At 41.9% G+C, this 26,386-nt stretch overlaps 1 protein-coding gene across 1 annotated transcript; it reads left to right on the forward strand.

The window, feature by feature from the left end:
• Window positions 1-4,660: 4,660 nt before the first annotated feature.
• MORF4L1 (mortality factor 4 like 1) lies at window positions 4,661-25,095 on the forward strand (the record flags this gene model as incomplete). Its single annotated transcript, XM_029084158.1, has 12 exons — window positions 4,661-4,707; window positions 7,846-7,913; window positions 10,276-10,362; window positions 11,086-11,166; window positions 13,740-13,802; window positions 18,933-18,958; window positions 19,660-19,748; window positions 20,059-20,160; window positions 20,787-20,875; window positions 22,132-22,304; window positions 22,973-23,057; window positions 24,835-25,095. Coding segments are annotated over 12 exons (995 nt in total), but the record flags the coding sequence as incomplete, so codon positions are not given.
• Window positions 25,096-26,386: the final 1,291 nt, after the last annotated feature.

The following is a 26,386-nucleotide window of genomic DNA, read 5'->3' on the forward strand; positions in this document are numbered from 1 at the left end:
CTTGCTGGGGACACCCTCAGCCCTAGGACGGGTCTCTCCTTGCTGGTAACGCATCCTCACGGCTCCAGGGCTCCATCTTGTCGTGTCCTGGCTCGCAGACGAGCTCTCGGTGAGGCCTTCAGCCAGGCCGGGGTTGAGCTCCAGCGTTCACGGTCCCTCAGCACAGAGGGTGGTTTGGTTTTTAGCTTTTGCTGATCAACCCTAAAAATGTGAGAATATATTGGAAAAAATTAATTCCCGTAGTCTTTGTCTCTCTTCCTGTTCCTTGTCTTTCCTACCAAGAGGACATGGGGCTTTCGTAGAATCACAGATGGTTTGGGTTGAAGGGACCTTTCAAGGCCGTCCAGTCCAACCCCCTGCAGTGACAGGGACATCTTAGACTCATAGAATGGTTTTGGTTGGAAGAGACCTTTAAGATCATGAAGTCTATCCATAAACCCAGCACCACTAAGTTCCCCTCTAAACCACGTCGCTGAGCACCACATCTACACAGCTTTTAAATCCCTGCAGGGATGGGGACTCCACCACCGCCCTGGGCAGCCTGTTCCAGTGCTTGACCACCCTTTTGGTGAATAAATTTTTCCTAAAAATTTCCTAAAGTCTTCAACCAGACCAGGTTGCTCAGAGCTCCGTCCAACCTGACCTGGAATGTTTCCAGGGCTGGGGCTTCTACCTATGTCTCTGGGCAACCTAGGCCAGTGTCTCACCATCCTCATTGTATTTCTTCCTTCCATCTAGACTAAATCTCCCCTTTTTAGCTTAAAACCATTTCTCTTTGTCCTTTTGCTCCATGCCCTGCTGAAAAATCTGTCCCCATCTTTCTTATAGACCCCCTTCAAGTATTGAAAGATGCAATAAGGTCTCCCTGGAACCTTCTCCAGGATGAATAACCCCTTCCCTATCCCCTGTTATTCTAAATATGCTTAGTTTTCTTGCAGGCATGGATATTAATTGGCATTAAAACTGTTGAAATCTCCTAAATCCGTCAGGTTTTTTATTTTCTTGGATGGAAATGTGGTTATTATTTACTCTTCCTTGAAAAAGAGCTCAGGGATCCTCATGCAGGAGGAGTCCTGGGGGCAGTATTTGGACTGCAGCTGCCAGTTGTGGTGGAATCCATACTCACAACAAAACACCAGATATTTTTTTAGGTGAATGAGGCTTAGGATTATGCTTTTTCTGAGACTTACTTTGCATACATTTTGATTTTTAGATAATGCTTGTGGTTGATACTAATATAGGTAAATGAAAATGCTAGACAATGGTAAGTGAAAATTTACTTCATCCTTTCTTTTCTACCTGTCTTTGGATTCTAAGTGTCCCCCTCACCTTGGATTCTAAGCAGGACCTTCCACACAGTTGTAATTTAACTGTAAAAGTGCCATTTGCAGGAGGATGCCTGGGAGCTGGCTGTTCTGGTGGCTTAAACAACACTAATTGTATGTGCCTCACGGCTGCTTAATGTCTGAGCACGTTCAGTTGTGCATCAGCATTCTGTGCCATGTGTTAATACCAATGGTACTGTCAACCTGCAGAAATAATCAAGATTTTAATGTATGATTCACATTATAATCATTAATGTGAAACCAATGAACAGCAAAAAAAAAAAACCTAAATAGAATTCCAGGCTGAAATTATGTTTTCAGCTATAAGAATATGAGCAACCTAAATTTAGTGGAGAAGTGAAAATTTTTAGGCTTTTTTCCACAGATGTAAATGTGTTGGTGATCTCCACTGTAACATTAAAAGAGAAAAGTGCCCTGAATAAAGCTTCCTGCAGGCCTAAAGCTTAAATGCTTTATTGTGGACCTTCACAGCATAGCAAATGAAAATTATTTTAATTGTAGATCTTTAAGCTAAATGTAATTCTAAGAGTAGGAAGCAGACTCAGAAGTTATCCATATGGGAATTTTTCACAAAGCAAAAGGTGAGGAGGAGGCTGAATTCATTGTGAAGAACCTGTGAGAGCTAGGAAAACCAAAATGTCAAGCCAGAAATTCATGTACACCCCTTGAAATGAAGGGACTGGTGTTTATGTAGGCCTGAGAAAGGAGACCAGCATTTGGACAAATAAGAATTAAGAGTTGTAGGTAATTAAGGTGTTCTGAATCTTGATGCTGGCTTTTTTTTTTTTTTTTTAAGCAAATACAAAAGAGTCTCAGATGTCAGAATCAACTTCAGAGTTGCTTAAGGCAGATTTTTCTTCTGCTGATGAGACTTCTGTGTTTTCGGGGCTGTTTCTGAAGATGCTAGTTATCCTGCCACCCTGATACTGCTGGGAAGGCTTCACTGGTCATTGTATTCTTGATCCACAGGTTGAAAACCTCTTGTTTCTATAAATACCCTGCATGTAAAAGTCAACAAAGTGTTTGGCTGCAGTGGTGGCAGCGTGTAGGAGAGAACGGTTGGTGGATTGGGAGGAGAGGCCTTGGCATGACTGCAGTCAGCTGGGAAGGAGCAAGGGTCTGTTAGGTGATCGTGGAAACAGAAGAACCCTTTCTGCAAAACTGAGGTTCATGTTGTGGGTTTTTTTTGAAAATAAATAAAATAATTCATGGTAACTGTGGACACCCTACCTAGAAAGACCTTGCATAATAATTGAGAGATGTGTTTTCTAGTAGCGAGCACTGTTATGCATGAAAATAATGTAACTTCCAATTGTTAGCCCTGATTATAACGATTTCTATTTAAAAAAAAGAACAGACAACTGAATGTATAAAAATAGCCACTTCTCAACCTTTTTCTTTTCTTTCTTGGTACATAGAAGCATTTTCAGACCCAGGTTTGTGTTCTTAGACTTTAATGTGAATACTTGTTTTAACTTTATGGAGAGCATGGGATCCTACAGATTGCATAATAATGAAATCTTTAAACAGGAGCAGTTCTTTCTAGTCAACGTAGGAATGAAGTAGTAAATTTCTAGTTGCATCTTGTTCGATCAGAGTCTGGATGTGTTAGATGGAAGGCGATAGTAGCCAGGCTGGTTGAAGAGGTGATTGCTACCTGCTTGTCTCCCAGTCCTGGTTGTGCAATGATCTGTCTTAATTCTCCCTCATCTGCTTCAGGCAAAATCAGAAGGTTTGTCATCAGCTGCCTGACATGCTGCCAGTGGAACTGCCCTGACCCTGCTGAAAGTGTGTTTAAAAGGAAATGAGGGCAAGAACTGCTCTGCCCCATCACCCCAAAAAATGGAGAAGTGGGGACATTCCATTACTGTTTGCAGAGCAAGTGTCTGTTTAGAGCCCATCTGGTGAAAAGTTTCATTAAGGTTGTGTTACATCTGTGGGGTAAAGAGGCAAATAAACCCAGAATTGTACAGGGTTCAAGAGAGTCAATGGTGTGATGTGCCACTGACTGTATTTATCACTTGAATATGCAGAAAGCGCTTTTGAAGGGCAGAGGAAAATTTACAATGGAGGGTGCTTTTAAACCTATAGCCCATGAAGTGGTCCTTCCCCCACCCTAGTCATTCCTGAGCTGCTCACAAGGAAGAAGACATCCAGAGTTGTGTCACTGGTGAGAGTCTTGCTCCTGCACACCTCCTTCCCAGACTGGTCTGGGGGCTGAATAAATACCTGCACATACGTACTGCAGAGCATGCACGTGGTGATGGTGGCAGCTCTCTTTTGTCCTGTCTGTCCTGCAAACAGTGGCAAGAACTGGATGTGTGCTACACCCTGGAGTGTATTCTGCAGCTTGTCTCTCTGAAAATGTGAAATACTGCAGCTTTCAAGGAGGAAACATCTGTACTCAGATATCCTGTGTTAAGTACGTTTAAATTCCCACAACGTAACTGCACAATAAGACCTTGCCATTAAGGAAAAAAAAACAACCAACAAAACAGACTGAAGAACAATGTCTTCCTACTTAAAAACCACAAAGTGAACAATTTCTCTTGCTGTTGCACAAACCTGGTATTCTTCTGTCCCGCAAGTCGGATGGGGAAACAATGTCGGGGTCTCTCTCTTCCTGACTTCATTGAACTAAAATAGCAGGTGGTGTGTGTCCTGTGGGAAAAGGAGTACCAATAACACTTGCTTCATTTGTGTCAGGAGCTTGAGACGCAGAAGTGACATCTCTTAAGACAGCTCATTTCCTGCTGTGACTCCAAATGCAATGTCCTGGAGGCTGAAGAATCCCTTGGAGTAAGACAGCGTTACCTGCCTCCTGCTGGAGTACTTGGGCTGAGGGAGTCTGTTTGTGTCGAGCCAGCGTGTTTTGGTGTCTGCAGCTGAAACTCGAGGCTTTGAGGGAGTTCTCTGTGCCAGGATACAAAGGTGTCTGTGACTTGAGTTGGCAGTGGCTGGATGTGTGGGCAGGAATGGAAGTTTTGGTACCAATTGTTTGCTGAAGACATCAGCCGTTCTGCAAAACTCTGGGCAAGCTTGGACGTGGTTTGCATGCAGCTGTCCTTGCACCAGCTCCTCAGGGAGGTCCTCAGGAATCTTTGCTTCATGGCCTAAATAATCCGAGCTCTGATCTTCCTTTGTATGAGAGTGAATTTGTTCCTCAAACACCAGCCTGCTCCTCAAATCCCTCTCTGCCTTTGGATTTCTTCCTAGGTTGGCACTGGATTCATTCTGTATTGTACTGGATGACATATAGAATGAAATGGCACAGTAGTGCTGTTCTAACATGTTTGTCTGCAACTTTCTTTCAGGTGAACGAGTGCTTTGTTTTCATGGACCTCTCCTTTATGAAGCAAAGGTATGTGTGGTTGTTTATTGCTGCAGACAGTTCTGACTGTTCCCCAAAAACATAAGGAATTGTGTTAGTTTACCTGCTGTGCCTCACTGGACAGGATTAAGGACTGAAACTAAAATTAAGGAGAACCTGATAACGTATGAAATAAATTAGTTTTAAATCCTGGAGCTCTATATTACAGAAAAATGTCACAAGACTCAATGGTATTGTGCAGATATTCTGGTAAACTACTAAAGACCAGGTGGTTTTATGTGTTGAACATCTGATATGCTTGTGTCCCCAGGACACTGGAAAACACTTGTGTCCATGGGACTTGGTGCTAATGCATGAGCGAGTCCGTCAGCTGCAGTTTGAGCTTCCTCAGAGGTGTGGGTGGCCGAGTACAATCAGTGGTCTTCAAATGGGACAACACTGCAGAAGATAATGGTGATTACAGTGACAAAGGAAGTGGCATTCTCAGTTCTGGTTTTCGAACTGCACAAGCCATGCATTGTGAATCTGTGACTTGGAGGAGCATCCCCACGGCTTCAGCTGCAGGTCCCCGCTGCAGAGCTCTCCCTGATGGGCCTTTCTTGTGGGCCTTGAGCAGGTGTCACTGCTGTGCCATCTGTTTTACTGAAGGTCTAGCTCCTAATTTGACTGCCTGTTTCCACTTCTTCTGAAATTGAAACAAAGGGCTTTTGTAAGGGTGTGGATTTGAAGACTTGCAGAAATTCCTGAGGCACCTTAAAGAGATTTAAATTCATTAGGTTTTAGTGCCAGTGAATGTTAACTGATGGGACAACTTCAGAGAGGTGGTAGCAGGGAGGCAGCTAGAAATACTTGACAAATCTTTTAATGTTACCAGCAAATAGTTATTCTAACGCTAAAATAACATCCAGAGCGTTGACAGGGGATGTGCTTGTCTAAAACATTTTCACTTTAGTGATTCTACTCTGTTCTCTCCCTTGCTCTAGAACTGGAGGACAAGTTCGTTGTGAATGCGTGCTCAGTGTTGTCTTCTGCCAGTGCCTGCCCAGGTGCTAGCACAGAGAGGAGAGTAATCAAGGCTTCTGGTTTTGTGGAAACAAACTTCTGTTAGCAGCAGCCTTATCTCTTTGGTCAATTAAACAGCCCAGAGCTGCTACAGTGTTGTGCTTCTCCGTGCTGTGCTGTGCTCCTCTTCTTTACACAAGGCTGGAATGAGTGCTGCAGGAACTGGCACTGCCAGCTCGGTCTAGAAGGGATTTCCCAGTTGGCAAGATAGCTTTTGGCTGGCTATTTATACAGGGAGTCAGGATCCTTCTGGGCTCCTGAAATGGTAGAAGGAGCTGGGTTTAATTTTACAAAGATATTTTGTAGGTAGTAATGAATCATGACCTCAGCTTTCTTCCTGTTCTGAGCTGTTTGGCTTCTGTGTATTACACAAGTTATTTTGTTCCTGATGACCCTATCCTTGGCTTCCCATAGCGAGATGGTCAGAGGAGCATTTGTGTTAGAGTACTGTGAAAAACTGTGGCAAACAAACTGTTTTATGTCTCTGTACAAGGCAAGAGTTAAATGAGATTCACTTAAGATGCTTCTAACCTCCAGCAGGAAGGAGGATATTTTGGTACAGGAATATATGTGAACCCTCTATTACTTCATGCTCACTTATATTCTTCAAAACAAGTAGACACTTTGTAAGCACAGAGTCTGTAATTGTCAGGTTTTAACTCCAGGACTGTCAGAATGAGCCACTGGTGCTGTAGTACACCAAAAAAGATTAGAATATCCTTATTCCTAGTTGGAAGTCTAGATGAGACTGAATTTAAGTTCTATTTGTGGTGTTTTGGAGATTAGCACTGAAATACGATGTTCCTCTCTATGTTGACAATGCCATTTTTTAGTTGGAGAGGGTGCAGGAGTCACCACAAAGGCCTTGAGAAGGAAGATGTTGTACAGCAGGAGGCTCTGCCCTCTTATATACTTAGAGGTAACTCAATGAGCGTGGGAAGAAGATAGCAATTATGATTTTTATGAGCCATTTTCTTACTTTGATGGAAAAAATTCTTTAGGAAGGGATTAAAAGCTAGAGCCAAAGAGGCTGATTCATCTTACTTCACAACATCCTCCTTATTGCAGTGTTAAAGTGGCACAGTGGCATCTGTGTCGCGGTGTATCCACAGCAAGACTTGGTACCTTTCTGGATGAAGTGCCTTATCCAAGCCAAAATTGTTGGATTTAATTTGTTGTAGCAAAGAAATTCAGGGACATAACGTGGGTTCTGTAGTTTCTGTTCTGGGCTGTGCTGTTGCAGGAAGAGGCATGTCTCTGGCTGTGTTTTTCTCTTCTGTAGATGTGGCAGCTCGAGCTCTTACCTGCCAGGCTGCAGGGGTAGGAGGAAGTCGTGTTGTTACCGGGCAGCGTGCGCGGTTCCAGCTCACCTGAGCACCTTCCCCTGGCTGAGCTGAGGCAGGGGCTGCAGCCTGGCAGCAGGGCTGTGCTAAACTGTGAGGCAGACAAGGTTGTGAGGGATGCTTCTGAATCCGAGTGCTGCTGTGGAGTGGTTGGAGTAACCTTGGTGTGAACTTGGTTTTGATAATCTCATCTTAATCTCGGTATATAAGGAAGTTACTGTGTTCATAGGCCAGTCTTTTGATGGAAATAACTGTGTTTACCTCATGTATACATTCTTAACCTAGAAACAGCCCTTACTGCAACTCTTTCTACTGAATACAGTGCTCCCTCTGTGGCTGTAGAGATCCTTATTATTTATTTTGCTTTTGAAGACTCCTCTGCTTCAGCCAGCTTACCTGTCTGTGAGGTAGGGACCTGCATGTCAACAAGCTCTCCAGTGAATGGCTTCTGGCTAACCTGGGGGTAGGGAAGCGACTACTTGTTTACTCTTCTGGTCATCCTCAGGGGTTTCTGATCCTTCTCATGACTGAAGGTGTCCCTTTGGATAGCTGAGCAGAGTCACTTGTTTGCCTAGCTCTTCCAAATCCCTAAACAGGCAGTAACTTGTGTTAGAGAACTTCCTTTCTGCTGTGGAATAGCTGCTGGTATTTCAGTCGCTTGCATGGAAATCGCTGCATGTTTAAACTCTGAAAGCTCAAAAAGTTAAACTCCTTCAGATCTTTGTTCTCATTGGTGCTGACTGAACTCTCTTCTCTGTTCCAGTGTGTAAAGGTTGCCATAAAGGACAAGCAAGTGAAATACTTTATCCATTACAGTGGTTGGAATAAAAAGTAAGTATTGCATAAAATGAAAGCACTATTTCATTTTCCTGTATGGGAAAATGCAGGCTTTGTCAGTTTGAATGAGCTTGATGAACTGGCACTACCCTGTCTGTGTCACTAGGAGGTTGTTTCTGAAATTGACCTAAACAATTTTTATACATAAGCCAGTGATTTATAGTAACACAAAGAAAACATTGCCTGCCTAACCATTTCCTTCAGAGCTCTGCTTGTGTAGCCAGCCTAGCTTGGGGTGTCAGCAGACTAACGGGAATGCTTTATAGCATTCTGTTTGTTTTAAGTTTGAAAATAGTTACTGTAAGTCCTCCCTGGCAGAAATATCCAGTACAAAAACTTCCTTGTTATGTGTTGGGAGGAGAGGCAACTGCTCCTGAGGTGGAGCAAAACTCTCTACTCAAATACACAGTGTACTTTGCTTTTATACCGCTTTTGGCAGCCAAGTTTGGTAGCAAAGGTTGGAGAAGCATGCCTTAGAGAAGGCTGTGCTGAGAATGGGAAAGGCTGGCTGCTTTAGTCCTTCCCAGGAGCAGGTTCAGCCTGTATTTCAGTTCTTGCCTCTCGTGCTGAGGTGAAGTCAGGGATGCTTTTCCCTCCTGCAGAAATGGCAGGGTTCTAGGTGAGAGATTGCTGAAGAATAAAGACCTCTCCATGAAATAAATGTTCAGCCCGTTGAAGGTGAATACTTTCATGAGACTGTTACATTTATGTACTTGTCTTTTTTTCTTTCACTTGAATTCTGTTCTGCCACTAAGTTTTGATTTTTAAGAAAAAGTGGAGGTTTTTTCCTTAGCAACTAAAAACTTCAGCTCTTCACACTCCAGAAGTCTTTCAGAGAGCACTTTTTGCTGTTTTGTTGGGTTTTGTTTCATTTTGATGCTGCAGACTGTAGAGGGAAGACTCTTGGTCACTAGTATCTTGATCTCACTGATGTGACTAAAAGCTGAAATTCATATTTTAATATGTAACTTTTTAAAATGCACCCACACACCCTCACTGCCAAATAGGCCGGCAAATGTTGTATGGTAAACGCCCCCAGTTACAGGGAGGGTAATTGGTTCTTATGGTGGCTGCAGCCTATTAATGAGGCAGCATAAATTTGATGCTTCCTCTCCTTGTTTATCTCGGATGAAGAGTGCTGTAAGTGATGTTGTGACTCCTGCTTTTCTTGCTTGTGCTGTTTGAGGTTTTCTTTTGCCTTCAAGCTCCCAATTAACTGCATTAAAAGTGGCGTTGCTGTAAGATCTAGACAATATAATATGACTCTTTAGTTTTGGTTTCTATATTAATTACTCTTTGTTACTTGTTAATTGCTGGAGTACTTAATTTTTTTTAGGTTTTTTTTTTTTTTTGCAAATATCAACAGTTGAGGTACCAAAAAAGTTTCCTCATCATACAGTATACTTGCACAGTTACATAGCTCTTCTTTTGAAAGTCTCTTGCAGCTGTATGGGCAGGATTAAGTTAAGTGGCTGGATTAAGTTAAATGACTTAAATATCTGACCCAAGCACTGTCCTAAAATCATGCTCTTGGAATGTGTACAGCTGGACACGTGTCTCTCTAACTTTTGGTGCTAAGCATGCCTTGTCTTAACACTCCTGAAGACCTTGTGCTTCTGTAGGGGTATTGGTTTTGCCATGCTGATGTTCCAGGACTGGCTGATAATGCCATAAAGTGAAAATGACACCCAGATCCTTAATAAAAAAGAGCTTTAACTTGTGTATTCGGCCACTTTTAATGTGTTTTATTTGAAATAAATTGTCAGCTTGCTCAGATGATCCACTCTTTGTCAAAGTGGAATTCTTGCTCGTAATGGCAATTTCCCCAACACCTGTTCTCTTAAATCGTTCACTTCAGATTCTTCAAATATTCATGCCATCTTGGTTTCCTTCACAGACAGAAATCAGAGCTCTTCTTCTTACAGTAAGACCTTATTGCTGAATTTGTTAACCTATAAAATGTTGGAATAGATAAAGGAAACTTGCTTCATAATGTAGTTATGGCTACAGGTGTCCCATAATTTAGTAAGTATAGAATTTTTTTTTCCCTTGAGATGATTCTTTTCAATTAAAGACAGATTCTTTTCAATTAAAGACAGTCCCCTCCCTCCTAAATTGCCCATCCTTCAAGTTTGGGAAGCTTTGGAAATGACTGAGGGTTCCACTTCCCCAGAAGATTCAGTCAGAGGGGAATGCGTTTGGTGTTTTACACTTTCAGTTGTGCCAGTCCATGACTTGGCACAAAAGCAGAGTTCAGTATCACTTTCTGTGAAGCTTTTAATTGACTATTGTGTGTAGGATGCAATTATGTGGTGGTTTTGAATGATTGTTTGATTTTTATTTTTATTTTTTTCAGCTGGGATGAATGGGTTCCAGAAAGCAGAGTGCTCAAATACGTGGATACCAATTTGCAGAAACAAAAAGAACTTCAAAAGGCCAATCAGTAAGTATTTTTGTTAGAAATCCCTGTCAGGAGATAATTTTGTATAGAGCTTCAATCCAATGACTCTATATCAAGGGAAATTAGATTAAAAAAAAAAAATTCTTCAAGAGGTGTTCATATATTCATTTATTCTTGAGATGCTTTTACTTAGAGATGTTCTGATCTCTGTCCACTAGCAGTTTAGAAGGAGCAAGCTGCTACTTAGTTTTAAAATGATAACTTGAAGGTTTTAAGGAAGAGTAAGTTGATGAAATGGAGAGGCAGCCTGTCCAACTACAAGTACATTGTGTAATGTGGAAGTTGGGTGGCTAAAAATTACCCTTGTGCAAATACATTGTTAAGTGGTAAGGATCTTCTCGGGCAGCTTCAGGATGCCTACAAGTACTTTGACTTTTACAGATGCTAATCTTGTATTTCTTTAATAGAAATGCTTTTATTGAGAAGTTGTTTTGTGTTTTTCAGAAGCAGTGTACTGCTTCCACGTGATTCAGAATAACAAGGGTGGTGGGAGGGGGGGGAAAGGGGTGTTCATACTGGAAAACCTAAATCTTCTGGATATTGAGTTGAATTTGTTCCTGCTCATGACACATACTGATTTGCAAAGCCCTTTATTAGACATTCTCTAAATGTTTTGCATAACCTTTGAGGTTTCCCTTTCCTTTGAGGGAAAACAAGCTTCTTTTTCCATTAGTCTTATTTACAAATATACTCTTTTTTTTAAAGGGAACAATATGCAGAGGGGAAGATGAGAGGTGCTGCTCCGGGCAAGAAGACTTCTGGTCTGCAGCAGAAAAATGTTGAAGTGTAAGAAGCTTTTTATTCAAAACAAACAAACAAAACCAACCCACCCACAAAACCACACCCAAAAAACCTCCCAGACTTTTGCTTGTCAGTTTTACTATTGATCTTTAAATAGGATTTTTCTTTGAATGGTTCTGCAGGCTAAACTACATGACTTCTGACACAACCCCTACGAAAGTTGGGTTTCACTTTTGTAACATGAACATCAACAAAGGCCTTTTGGATTTTATTAAAACTGCCTTCTTAGATTGTGCAGTGCTTAATATTGAGTCCAGGTACTGAGTAGGCACTAACACTCTACGTTTTTTGCACTCTATTCCTCTTAAGTTAGTGAACTGACACTTAAAAAGTGGTGAGTCCTTGTAAGTCCTTGTGGATCTTGGTGAAATGGGTTTCTCTATAGAATTTTACAATTCTTCCAAGCTGTGCAAGTACCTTTTGGGGGGGGAAAAAAAAAAAAATCCTTACAATGCCTTGCCTTCTTCCTGTAAAGTTGTTAAAACTGCATTTAAGGAGTCTTTGTTTTGCTGTTCTTGACAAAACTAAACCCATATGCTATTAAAAATGGTTTTGCATCTTAAGAGACCAGAAGCAAGCTCAGACATTTATTAGAAGAAATAATTTCAGGATGTAACTGTCAGATTTCTTTCATTCCATCCTTTTTGTTTTTCAGAATAGGCTTGTATAGTGGTGTGTTTAGATTCTCATACAGTCAGTACAGCCCTACTGCTTTGCTCACGTGCCATGGAACTCTTCTGTTTGGGGTAGTACTTCACTCAATTATGAAGATGGTCATTACTAACTTCATTTATGATTCTGGTCTTCATGAGGGAGCTGCTGAAATGACATCAGTTCCTAAGAGCAGCATTTGGCAGCAACCTCAGATTTCATGTCTCATTTATGGGCAACTTTATGTTATGAAATATGCATCGTGGATTTGGGAAGTGCAGCAGTAGTGGGTACAGTTACCTCTTTTTGCTCTAGATCCTGATTGCAGACTTCACTTTGGGATTAGCCAAGGCTTGGTCTTTGGGGTGGGGAGTCCAAGGGACCTGTCCATGGCTCCCCATGCATGCTCCCTTGGGGTCTGTTGCTGTAGATCCTGAGGTGCTTTAACACCACCAGTTTGGTGTGTGCTCTGTCAGCTCAGGGTGGACCTCTGACAGGAACCTGTTTGTCTTAATTTGGGGGTGAAAAAACCCCCAAACCAAATGTCTGTTTAGACAGTTCCTAATGAATGTCATTAAAATCTAATTAAAACAGATCTAAATTATGACCATTACTAATTTGGCTGCTTAAGAGGTTGTTGCACCTGAGTTGTCTTGTGTTTTTAGGCAGTGGGAGCAGAATTAATTTCATGTGTGACTTTGACATGGGTAGTGATGACTCAATCATAAATGTCTGTGATTTGTGTTACAGAGAACATCCCAACAGTAACTCCAGGTTTCCCATACTGTCAGCTTTAGTCACTGTGGGATGAGTTATTCTCTCTAGCTGAGTCAATGCTTAAATGTTTACCTGTGCTTGAAATCAAAGTTGGCTTAATCTTCTTAGTCATACCTCATAATGGTGCATCCAAGGGAGATACAGCAAAAAAAAAAAAGACTTCATCTTAAGCCTCTGTGTAACTCTCGAGCTTGAAAGCAGGTTACCAGGTCTGTCTTTACTCTCTGGTGGAAACCAGTTGGAGAAAAGGAGTGGCTTTGCTTTTTGCTGTCATCACTGTGGTAGGCATGGGAGGTTGTTTCCAGCATGGCAATACAAGACAATAAGCTAATTTTCTAAAACTTCTGTTTCATGTTGATTGGAAAAAAATAAATAATTCCTTGATGGTGGATTTTCAGAGTTGTAAAGGGGAGAGAGAGGAAACTTGTTGTTAGAGCAGCAATCTTGCATTCTGAGTTATTTACAACAGGGTCCCATACGCTTGTTGCACTGATCTTGCTCCTAGTCTCTAGCTGTTACCAGCATCCAATGCATCCTTCTAAATTAGACCTGTGCTTCTTTCAACAAAGTCTCCCTATTTTTCTTTCCTATTTGGAGGCTGAGGGAGAGGGAATGCTTTGACTTACCCTAGCAGTGATGCAGGGTTGTGAAACTGGCGTATTATTGCTGAGACCACTGCTTCTCACGTCCTGCTTACAGCTAAAGGCAAAATGGCTTCTGAAAAATCTCAAAATACACTTCCAAAAGAAAACTTCTGCATTTTTCTCTTGTTGTAAATCTAAGGTCATTGCAGATGCATAACGTACTGATGGTGGGGAGGGGGAGAAACTGATCACACGACTATTCTAAAAGGGTAACGCTGTCAACCTATTTGGGCCTCAAAATTTACCTTTTGTAGCATTCTTGGAGGATTGAACAACGGGAAAGATAACTCATGTTTTCAAACTTCAGATAGGCAAACTGTAATGGAAAGGAAGTAACAATCTAAGCACAACTTATCCTCCAGGAATGTTCAGTAAGAATATAATATGCTGCTAAAAAGGTAAATTTTTGAATCTTAAATAGATTCTCTTTAAGGCTAAACACGAGGTCTGACATTCTTTCCTTAACTCAACCCCCATTGTGCCTAGATTTTTCAGACGAGATGGAGCGCATACTGTTTGCTGTTTGGAGACCCCTACAATATCGACGCGGTGAGTTAAGGATGGATTGTCAAACCAGGATTTTCATCCTGAAATCCAAATCTCCTTGCTTTCATAGATTTCTTGTAGAGACTCTTAAAGTCCTCAGTTGTAATAATGTAAGCTTTGGGAGCGATTCAGTTAACGATTGTTAAGTGCTGCAGTATATTGTTTTGGGGTTGCTTTTTTTTTTAAAGCCAGTATGGACTTCTAGTTTTTAGTTTCTCTGAAATGTACTTTTTCAGCTGGGACAGGGGACAGTATGAGTAGCCAAATGCATTCAGTGCCTCCACTGCTTAAAATGAAGTGGAGGACAACTGACTTCACATTTCCTGGAGTTCTGCTTCCGTGGAAATCTGTAACAAGCAGCACTGTCTTCTGTCAGGCCTGGGAGCCTCTATCTGTGATAGATGCTGTTAGAAATGTGAGGTTTGAAGTTGCTCCTTAATGTGCTATATTTTTTTTTACTGTTGGCATGAGTTTGTTCAGAATAACTTCCTGTAAACTGCAACAACGGGTTCAAAAAGCTATTTGAGGCTATTTATAAGCAATATTTGATTAAATAGAAATATGCATGAAATGCAGGTTGTATACATTTGTCTTTAAGTTAATTATTCATCTTATAACTAGAAGCTACCATAGAAAAAAACACTTGTATGGTTATAGCAGGTTGCCAAAAATTAAATACACTGCTACAGATACTGGCTTCTCCAGACTGTTTTATATGTAGTGCTGCTGAATTCTGACTTATACGAGTCAGTGCTGCCTTTGGGCCTAATATGATTAACTTGAAAAAAAAAATCAGTAAACAATGAGAGTTAATGGGTACTTGGAAAATAAGAAGGGCAACTGAGAGCGTTCTGGAGGGAAGTTATGACACTGAATAACAAATTTGAGAATAGAATCTGGTTTTAAATTATATCTGTGCACACAGTCTCATCAGAGATACTCCCAAAACAGTATCTCAGCTTGGGAGTTGCTGTTCTTTCTTCTGATCAAAGTCTTGTTCTTAATTGGAACACAGAACTCCAAAGTGTGTGCTCCTGCTGCATGGCTCTTGTGGCATCCTCTGCTATCTTTGGCACAGCTGGTAGCTCTCCCAAGCTACTGCAGGTCCTCTAAATGTCAGTCAGCAAGTGAATTCAGCCTACATGCCAGTTGTCTGGGGCTGCAGCAGCACTGGGATGGCGACACCAGCTCAAACTGGAGACTGTCCTAACCTTTCCTGCTGTCTGATGGTCACCAGTAACGTGTGCTGTGGGATAATCAAGTGAGTCAAGTCTAGAGTGATGCTCTCCCCCAAAGATCTCTTTAGCTTCTAGCAGTCTGTAACTAAGGGATTTTAGAACTGGAGGCTGTATCCATGTGATGGGTTCAATAATCCTTTGTATAGGACTGATATTTATCTAATAACCTGTGAACCATTTGGACTGCTGGCATCCTCATCATCCTGTGGCAGTGAGTTCTCATGTTAGTTCAGTGCTGTGTTGAGGAGGGGAGGGCAGAGGATGACTCCTCCTGTCTTTTTAATCTCTGCTGCTTTGGTTCTATCTTGAGGGAAGATTGGTTAGTTCTTCGAGCATCACCTTTTGTCACTAGTGAGACCTCTGCCACATTCACCCTCTTCTTCCAGCCCACTTGTCCACTTGAGAAAGCCCTGTCTGCTGGTTACTCCTGGTGTGGAAGCTGTTGTATACTACTAACTATTCTTGGTTCTCTTTACCTCTCCTAGCTTTATTGTGTGCCTTCTAAGGTCAGGTTGCCTGACCAAGCACAGGAGATGTGTGTGTATAATCCGCTCTGTTTTTTATCCTTTTCCTAATTATGTTTGCTGGTTTAATTGACTCTTGATAGGAATGTTTCTTCTCACCTCACAGCCAAGTCAGTAACCAAGCTGCTTGAGCAATAGTGACTGATTTCACATTTTTTTCCAACATACTTATTTTTCACACTTGAATCTTTAAGTTACTTTTTTATTACTAGTCAACTTGTATTAGGGGAGACAGATACGATTTCATATAGTTTAGTTACAGCTGTTTTATCAGTAAACTGGCACCTAATCTTTTTCTGGCACTTACAAATGTCTTGAACTCAGATGCCTGAGACCAGGCAGTAGCTATCTTCATTCTCTGCTGCTCCTGTCTTGACCAGTTATTGTAGGGAGGTTCTAACAGACCTCTTCAGTCCCTTTAAAAGGCACATGGATTTTTGGAAAAGCAAAGTACTTATTATTGTCCACAACATTTTTCTCTGTGTGGGTCATGGACTGCTAACTGTTGTCGAGTAAGTAATCCAGCCAAAGTCTTGTGTTCTTCCTGGTGTCATTTATCTGTGTGGAATTCTATTTTCTAAGCTATTCTTATTTTCTACTGGCAGTTCTTGAGACATGTCCCAGAAGACACTCCAGTTTAGAGCTCTGAACATCAACACCAACCCTTTTGTGCAAAGATTGCTGGCTTCTTGAGGTGGCTCCCAAGGTTCTGTGACAGATACTTGATGATCTTTCTTTGATGAATGTCTGTAGAAAGGTGAAGTGCAGTCTTTCAGTATGTTGTCTTCTGTGGCATCCTCTTTACTCTCACCAGTTGATGATGAATTCAGTTCTGGTTTGGATACTGAGGCTGGAAGCTCAGTGTTATGCTCTTGTGTCATGGACTGCTTATTTTCCTTCCCAGTCTGTCCCCTTTGACATACAGCATTTCACTGTTGTGAGCTGCTCTGTAAGCTGGAATACTGTTTGTTTTCTACTGATTATCTTGTTTGTACACAATTTCAGATGATTATATCACTCGTTTATTTTTGACTTTCTAATTCAGTCTCACATTTTGATCCCTAATACTGGAATATTCTTGTTATAGCTGTGTGTTCTTGTTCTGCTAAAATAAAACCCTGCAGTGAGGGCTGGGTTAGGTTCTTACCAGCACTGCCTGCTGACCCTGCTGCTTTGAGGAGGTGGTGTCTGACTGCAGTGGGATGCATCCTTTACACGTGAACTGAGAGATCTTTAGCACCTTGTACTTCTCTTCAGCCTTTAAAAACTCTTTTCACAGAAGCTTTCTTGAAACTTCCATGCTGCTTTTTTAGTTTTGTTAGCAGTTTACAGTGAAAAATGCCAATCAATAGAGAAATATGTGAATGAAGAATAGCAGCTAGGCTGTACTTGCTGTATAAGGAGACGCCAGTGAAAGCTGTTATACTGCTTTTATACAGCAGTATAGGGCCTGCTGTTCATAATGGAGCTGTGAAGTGGCACAAGAGAATGTGTTTTAACCTATCCTAGATAGATTTAACTTCCAGGGCTACAGCTTCTATCAGTAGGGCTGTCTATAACCTCTGTGATACAGATGCTGCATCTTTCTGCAGGGTATGGAGTGCACTGCATGCTTCAGTTCCTGCACACAGCAGCAGCACTTCCCCTTGCACAGCTGCCTTCACCTAGTGAGGAGTATTATTCCAGCCAGTGTGCTCTACAGGCTGTCAAAAACCTGCCAAATGCTAATGCTTTGTCTCTAACCTCAGCTCTTTCTCTTTGTTCTCTGGCTCAGATTTGTTTTTTAGACTTTGCAAACAGATGGCTGCTTTGACTTGAAATATAAGGAATGAGGTGGGAGAACACAAGCGACTGCCTCGGATGGATTACACTAGACTTTGTGCTTCAGTAACATAGATGTGCTTTGCTGTCTTAATTGCTGTAGTTCTTCCAGTACTTTATATTGCCTGTCCCTGTTTTTTAAGGCTCTGCTTCTAGACTAATGCTTAACATTATTTTTATCTTGTGATTTTTAATTCTGGAAAGAACTCGCTGTTCCTCCTTGTTTACTCTAGGTTTGGAAGAAAAGACTTTCTCTTCAATACACAAGTCCATTATCAGTGACTTAACTTGGCAATTGTTCCTTCTTCCTGGAGAGAGATGATCTTTATTCTGCCCACAGTTTAAGCCTAATGCTTGTTTGTGGCTTGAAGCTTGAAAAAAAAAGCCTTACTCTTCCTATCTTCAGACCTTCCTAGACACCCTGCCTACTTCCTGACCCAGATAAGCCCAGTTCAAAGCCTGAATACAAGAGTCACTTGAGATAGTGGTGAATTTCCAAGGAAATAATCTTGTACTGGTGAAGAGTTTTGTCCACACGATCTGTGATTTTTTGAGAGGTTTAACTGGACCCCTATGAATATTGAGCAAATTGAAACATGGCTAGTAGTACTCTTAATTAAAATGGCTAGTAAATATAGTTCAGATAGTAACAGAAATGCCTGTTAGGACAGTTTAATTTTGTCATTGATACTCTTGACCCATCTTAAAATTTCCGTGTTGTGTGCATTGTATTTCAGGTGTCTTTAAAAATTTATTGGAAGTACAGCTCTTCATTTGGCATAAAAATAAGGGCTAAGGATAGAGACTTTAGAGAAGTGTGAGGTGTGTAAATTAGAAACAGTAAGTGTTGAGAGAAGCATTTGGAAGAAGAGAAATTTTAGGGACAATGCTATTTATTACTGTTCCAGATCTTTCTAATAAGTGGAAGTGTAATTGTGATCTCCCCTAAAAGTGATGGTGGAGTTGTAGGCAGTCCATGCAGCTTTGTGCACATCATTCTGATAGTGCTGTTCAAACTTCCCTCTACTGCTGTAGTGGTAAAACTCTGTGTTGTGTCAGTACTTACTGGAAGTTAATTCAGTTAACTGAGATTTATCTGATAATTCCCAGCGCTTCTGTTTCTTTGTCCAATATTCTGTCTCTAAGTGATCCTTGAAATACAGAAATAAAACACCTACAAATGTTGTTTTCCAAGAGCACTTGGAAAGTATGAAACATCTGTAGATGTTACTTGCATAAGTGTCAGTCAGTACCATTTTTAAATACTCAGGTGTTCTTGGCATGCCTTCTGGGGTTTTGTAGATGCAAGTTTAGTGATTCCCCCCAAAAATGGTGAATTCTAACCTACTACATGAAAAAAATTGTATCATAACTGTGATGCTAAATTATATCTGACACTTCTTTCATGTGCTTTTATCTCAAAGCTCCATAGGCTGCTGAGTATTCGCTCGTTGGTCTGAACTTAGAGGACAATTTTTCTGGCTTTCTGTTTTCAATTCTTTGAAGTATTGCTATCTTTATATTTGCAATAATCTATGTTCTTCTTGCAGGAAAACAAAAAAGAACAAACAGAAAAGTAAGTATGTCTTTATTTTGTATATAAGTGGATAACCTTAGTGAAGGATTCTTAGCTGGAATAAAACCTTAAATCTGCCTCAACTAACTTTACTTACTGTCACCTTGTGTTGTTCCTCTTGGACTTAAGACGTCTGTTCCTCTTGCTCAGGAGGAACGCCTTCTTTTCTGGTTGGTACACAAGCTACTTGTTTCAGTCTGTCAAGATTTTGAGCTCTTGCAAATTAAAAGCAAAGTGATATCTCCATGGATCTGCTGAAATAATTTCAGAAATCAAATTTATGTTTTCTTATTGAGATGGAGATGTGACATCTTGTCCTGGTTTTGCTTCTGCAAAGCTGAGCTGCTGGTTCCAAAAATTCTTCTGAAGAACCTTACTGATACTGACATACAGGTTTGTTCTTAGCACAGAAACCTCCATCTTCAGATAAGTGTAAATATAGCAGTTTAAACTGTCACAAATAGGTGGGACTTCCAGAATACAATTAATATTTAAAACAAACAAATGAAAAAAAAAACAATCAAACAAAAGAAAAACAAACAAACAAAAACAACAGCCAAAAAAAAACCCAAGTGAAAAGGTGACCTGAGAGAAATGTGAGTCTTACTTTTAAATCCTTCTTCTAAATCTTTTTACTGGTGTTTCTTACTGTCTTACCAGATATCTTAAGCAGTGTAATGTCTCTTTTTTTTCCTGTACAGCTCCAGGAATTGGAGAAGGGAGCAGTACCAGTGAGACTCCTCAGCCTCCTAGGAAGAAGAGGGCTCGAGTAGATCCAACGGTTGAAAGTGTACGTATTTCTGATTGTCTCACAGAATTTTTGATGGAAAACGGGAAGGTTGCTTTGCTCAGAGATGCAGACAGCAATACTTTGTCCTGCAGAATGGCAGTGGGAAGTGTTACAGCTTGCAAAGCTAAGGTTCCCAAGTGGTCTTGAAAAAATCTAAGCTATTTCCTTATTCCCTGTGGAACCTCCAGGAATTAATGTAGTAATTCCTCAGTCTAGTGGTGTGTTTCAGTTGTGAAAACAAGGAACGTGGGTGTGACTCTTAGCTTGGACAGTTACCTGAAAGTAGTTGGTCTGGCTTCACTTTTTTCAGGAAGAAACATTTATGAACAGAGTTGAAGTAAAGGTGAAAATCCCAGAAGAGCTGAAACCGTGGCTGGTAGATGACTGGGACTTGATCACCAGGCAAAAGCAGGTAATTTGTCAAAAGAACCACCTGACCACATAAAGGTGAGAACACTGGAACTAGAATTTCATATCCTCTCCAAGTGCAGTGTACTGAAATCTCTTGTAGAGTTTTAACAGCAACCTGATGCCTTATGTGACAGTTCTCATTCCGGTTGGATTTTAATCAGAGGTTAAACACGCAGCTCTGCTGAGCCACAGTCCTGCTCTGATGTAGCTCTGACACTCTACAGCGTGTGCAGGCAGTGAAACTTCCCAGCAGCCAGAAGAACAGGCAGAATGGTCACTGTTGCTTTGTAGCTGCTGCGTGGCCTGGTGTAGGCAGATCCATAGGGGCACCTGTGTGCTTTGCTGTGTACCTTTGACTCTTGGGGTGACTTTAGCAGTTCATCATCAGGTTGCTGTTGAGCAGCACAAATATTAAATGGAAACATGAATATATTTGCTGTTATGTTTTTTTTTCCTTGATAAACACAACTAAAAGAGTTGGGTGTTCCTTTAATAACACTTAACTTCTTAACCTGTTAGTTTTGTTCTAGAAACATCCTTATGGATGTTGATTTAAAGTCAGCATGCAGATAAAACATCTACATAAATCAGACTACTTGTATTTGTTTGGTTTTGCTTCTTGTGTAGCTCTTCTATCTTCCTGCCAAGAAAAATGTTGACTCCATTTTAGAGGATTATGCTAACTACAAAAAATCACGAGGAAATACTGATAACAAGTAAGTAGTGATCATGTCAAACCTTAAATATTTATTCCGCTGTTGTTGTTGGACTTGTATTTCATGGAAAATTCAGTAAGGTTGTTAAACACGTCCCAGCCCTATGTCCAGCTTCATGTTCAAGACCAAAGTGGTCGAGTTTAGGAGTCTTTGAGGAGGTAATTCAAGAATGCAGTTCTGCTTTCTGGGTATTATTTCTGCTTCCTTCGTTTTCCCTAAAGGAAGCTGATAAAAGCCAAGTGAATAGTTCTCCACCCTTTCGTTCTAGCTCCAGCTTCCTATGTTGGGTGAATAAAGTCATTGGCACTTGCTGTGTATGGGCTGAGCAGACTATCAGAAAAGCTACCAAGCAGATGAGCAAAGCCTTACTGTGTGGGTGGACCCTCTCGTGGAGGTGGAGGGGTGGGGGACAGCGAGGTAGATGATGACTTTGAGAAGAATCAGATGGGCAGAACTAATTACTTGGAGATGATAGCTTTGAAGATTCTTATTTGTAATTACCCCAGCAGTCCAGCCCTGACAACAAACAAGGTGTGTTTATCGCACGAAGCTTTCCTGTTTTAAAGGGAGAAAAACTAGAAATGTGAAGTTATTTTCTTCCATTCAAGAGGAAGCACATTATTGACTTGTCAGGGTGTTTTAACATTCTCTTATGTAATTGTCCTAATGTCTGTTTGCAGGGTGGAGTGAGGGTTTTGCTGCTCAGATTTGCAATGTCACTGCTAATTCCTCCACAGTTACTCTTCAGTTAGTTGTGGAGTTGGAGGCCTGCAAGAGTGTGGCACTGAGAGGCCTAGTTAGGAAGGGTCAGTTGCCTGAAATATTGGGTGGCTGTCCCTTTCCTTTAAGCAGGAGTTCAATCTGATTACTTATAGCATCATACTTCTGAACTGATGTGAGTTAGGAGTGACTGTGGTTGAAAACAGAAGAGCTGGTAAGTGTCTTTGTAAGTACTGATTGTTGCTTGGAAAGGATTGCTCCAAGAGTTAATTTCTCTGAGCGAGTGGCTGACTAAAAGCCTGGCTCTTCTTGGTTTGCCTAAATTCTTACTGCATTCAGAACAGTCCATTTTTAAAAGAGGTCTTGAAATGTATCATTCCCTGTGGTGATGTATTTTAAGGTCTCCAAACACATTTCCTTGAGAAACCTAAAGGCTTGTGTAAGACTTTTAATTTTGATGGACTCACCAAGCCAACTCTCATCTTGTGTCCTCCCAGTCACTAGGACAAGACTTGCAGTGTTTTCTCTGTTACCAGGGAGTATGCAGTCAATGAAGTGGTGGCTGGAATTAAAGAATACTTCAACGTCATGCTGGGAACTCAACTGCTGTACAAGTTTGAGAGGCCCCAATATGCTGAAATTTTAGCAGATCACCCGGATGCTCCGATGTCTCAAGTCTATGGTGCCCCACACCTGCTGAGGTTATTTGGTGAGTATGGCCTCTAGAGATGGAAGAAGAGCAGTCTGAAGTATTCCAATGCTTCCTTTGCCTGTCTTGAGTCTTGGTGGGTGTGAATGGCAGAAAGTTGACAAGCAACTATGAAATGTGGTTTAATTCATTCCTTTTTCCATGTACCTAAAATGTTCAGAGTCATTTAGGGATTTGGAAGGGAAATGGATTTTCAACATTTTAGGTGAGCTTGTATATTTTGGAGTAGATTTCTGGGCTGCTTTTATAGGCCACTCTAAGGTTTTGGACTGTACTGAATTATACTCTGGAGCGTGTCCAGAGAAGGGCAACGGAGCTGGGGAAGGGTCTGGAGCACAAGTGTGCTGAGTTCCCTTGTGGCTGAGGGAACTGGGGGTGTTGAGCCTGGAGAAAAGGAGGCTGAGGGGAGACCTTGTGGCTCTGTGCAAGTCCCTTGGAGGAGGGTGGAGAGAGGTGGGGGTGGGTCTGTTCAACCAAGGCCCAAGGGCCAGGACAAGAGGAAATGGGCTCCAGTTGTGGCCAGGGCAGTTGAGAAGAGTTACTGGGTTCATGATTGGACTTGATGACCTTGAAGGGCTTTTCCAATCCAGGCCATTCTGGGATTCTATGGAATACTTGCTGAAGTTGTTGCTGATGGTAACTAACAAGTGCTGCCTCTTTTGAAACAGTACGAATTGGAGCTATGCTTGCTTACACCCCTCTTGATGAGAAGAGTTTGGCTTTGCTGTTAAACTATTTGCATGACTTCTTAAAGTAAGTACTTTTCAAGTCTTTCAGTGAGAAAGAACAAGTTCAGTAAGCAGAGGCTCTTGTAACGTGGCCTGGTTTTGGTGGGCAGTTGTTAGATATGTGGGTGTTATATATGATCTTGGGCCACTGAAGGTGGCAGTGACACTTTCTTAAACCCTGCTGTGCAGTAACGTGAGCAAGACTGGGCTTAACTTCTCTCCAGTTACACTGAGGTTATTGCTAGTTAGATGTGTTTATTAGTCTGCACTTTTAACCTCTCCAAGTCTGCTACTTGTTTGAAAATAAATGTTGAAGCATTTATTTGTAGTTGCTATAAAAAGCAGATGACAATTACAGCAAACTATTAAATTACACAACAGTTACTCAATAAAATTGAGCAAACGTGAAAAACTGACGAGCCTGACTAATGTTATTGCTGGGACAAACTGTCACAGTAGCTTTAGTGCACTGTGCTGTGCTGTGGTGCTGTGGATGTGTTAAACCTCATCTGATTAAAACAAGACTTCAATGCCAAATGTGTGTCTAAAATAAATAAATCAGACATTTGATTTCCTTACTGCCATGAGGAACCGTGGAGTCACTTACTACTTAGATCATCTGTAAATGTTTGAATGGGAGATTCTAAAATCAAACTAAGCTTCAGCTCAGTGTCTGAGGTGTCACACCTGTGTGTCCCCCATACATATGTACCAGCATGACTTCAGCAGCTCCCATGCATCCCTACGGCACTGGAGGAACTCGGTGTCACACTTTGCAGTTGATTTAAGTGCATTTTTGGGGACAGCCGTGCGGTGTGACACTGTCCAGCTGTGTGCCAGCTCACACCACCGCTGCAGCTCTCTGCTCTGCCGTTACTGGCAGATTTTTCTTGGTCAGCTTTTACTGAAGCTATAAACTGCCATTTGTCATTGTCATGCAGAGCAGCAGGTTCTGTGTGTGTTCATACAGGGCTGCTGGTAGTGTTTATAAACATTGATCTGTAAATAACTCGGGTAACAAAGCATTCAGCTCTTTTGCCAGTGAATACCAACATTTCCCTCTGTGTGATCAGGTAAGCTAGTGGAAATTGAAAGAAAACCCTCAGTAAATCCAGATCAGCTCTGCAGGAGAACTGGAAATGCATCAGCCTGATTTCCAGAGCAAACTTGTCTTGGAACAGTCCCAGAGTCTTGAGTAGATCACAGTCTTTTCGGTCAGTCTGGAGTAAACACAAGTGCTAAAGAGCTTTCACCTGTAAAGGTAGAAATGTGAAGCCAGTGATTGACCAGAAATCCCTGCATCCATGTGAGGAGAAGTAATGGTGTTTAATTCTTATCTCCTGCTATTGGTAGCATCATCAAATCAGATGGGTTTGGGTTGGAAGGGACCTTAAAGCTCATCCAGTCCCAACCCCCCTGCCAGCAGCAGGGACACCTTCCACTAGACGAGGTTGCTCAAAGCCTCATCCAGCCTGGCCTTGAAAGTTGACCATTGCTCATTTTGCTCTACCCATTGTTGATTTACCCATTTCAGTTCTGTGTCTGTGCAGTCAGACCTTCATGGTGTCCTACTCTTTGTCCCTTCCCCTTTGAGTACAATCAGTAGTAAATTGATTGTTGGTACAGCAGCTGACTGAACCCCAAGTGTCAACTGTTTCATCTTTTTAATAGGTATGTGAGATTTGTACTCTTGAAATCATGTTTTATCGTCTCAGGAGACACTTAATGATTCTCTCATGTGGTGCTAAACGATGGAGACTTTAGCCCAGGAGGTGATTGAATCTCTTCATTATTTTTCATAGGTATTTAGCAAAGAACTCCTCGGCGTTGTTCAGCGCCAGCGACTATGAAGTGGCCCCCCCGGAGTATCACCGGAAGGCGGTGTGATGCTGCGCCGCTCTGCAGCGGGAACTGGATCCCTGTCGTGCTGTCCACTCCCACGTCTCGTTCCTCACCTTCCTGTCACACACGTCTCCATTGCACAGGTGGTGTCCACATAAAGCCCATAAAGTTGTGTGTTTTGAAACGGAACTGGCATTGCTGAAGTTCTGAGGATTTTTCTTGTCCCGAAAGGGAAGTTTGGAGTTTAACAGGAACTCTCTGGTGTCTCTGGCTTGCTACTGCTGTTTGCATCACTGGGATGTAAAGAGAATGCGTTAGGATATCTCATTGTATGGACTCTGCTCTGCTCCTGGGTCTGTGTTCACGTTCAGATTTGCCTCACTAACCCGCTTTATCGCCTAGTAACGACAAACCCCGACTCGGACCCGCGAGGGTTGTGATCACCCAGTGTTGGTGCTATTGCTTAGTCTGACTTTGGAACCCATTCACTTTCTTGGTGTTGGAAATAAAACGTTTGGTCCATAAATGTTCGCGTTTCTTTAAGTAGTTGGAGGACTGTGACTTTTTTTTTTATATATTCTAACAATAGGAAAATACATTCTCATGTCATAGTGTCTTGGAAATGTTGGTCTTTCCCAGAGCTGTTTTACAGATCTTCAAATAAACTTTTTTTTTAAATTTCAGGTGTTGTTTCTAATTGTATTTGCATCAGTCGCTACCTCAGGACACTGTCCTGTCACCCACCATCCCAGTGGGTTAAGTGCAGTCTGAAGTTCTGTGATGTTAACTGGGAGATGCTGTGTTTCTTTTCCATTCCCAGGACAGTAATTAAACCCCACGCATCCAATTCCAGCGGGGGAAGTGGATTTGTTCCTCTAGGACCATTATATAGCCCGTAAGTTGTGATAATGCAGTTTCACTACGTTTGTTGCAGGATTCTCAAAAGGCTTGTTCTTAAAAGCACAGTTTGCCTGGCTGCTGCCGATCCCTTTCCTGTTCTCATTCCATTTTCTATTGATAGTAGCACCTTAAAAGCTAAACTGGAGGGTGGGGGGGTGTGCTGGGAGTTGCACCTCTGGGGTTGCTGTTCTCGGTGTCTCCTGGACGCTGTTGTCATCCCCCTGCTCCTGATTCTTGTCTCCATACCATTGCAAAAAGCTGCCAAAAGCTGAAATAGTGGTAAAGAAACAGGGGTAAGTGAAATGTCAGCTCATGCTGAGAGGAGAGTGTGACACCGCAAGGTGCCTCATGTCACCTTGTGCATTTGGGTCACAACAACCCCCAGCAGCACTCCAGGCTTGGGGAGGAGTAGGGGGAAAGCTGCTGGGCAGAGAGGGACCTGGGGGTGTTGGGCAACAGCAGCTGAACAGGAGTCAGCAGAGTGCCCAGGTGGCCAAGAAGGCCAAGGGCATCCTGGCCTGGATCAGCACCAGTGTGGCCAGTAGGAGCAGGGAAGTTCTCTTCCTGCTGTACTGGGCACGGGTGAGGCTGCAGCTGGAGTGCTGGGTTCAG

The sequence above is a fragment of the Antrostomus carolinensis genome, unplaced genomic scaffold (genome assembly GCF_000700745.2).
Source record: "Antrostomus carolinensis isolate BGI_N321 unplaced genomic scaffold, ASM70074v2 scaffold14993, whole genome shotgun sequence".
NCBI classification, from domain to species: Eukaryota; Metazoa; Chordata; class Aves; order Caprimulgiformes; family Caprimulgidae; genus Antrostomus; species Antrostomus carolinensis.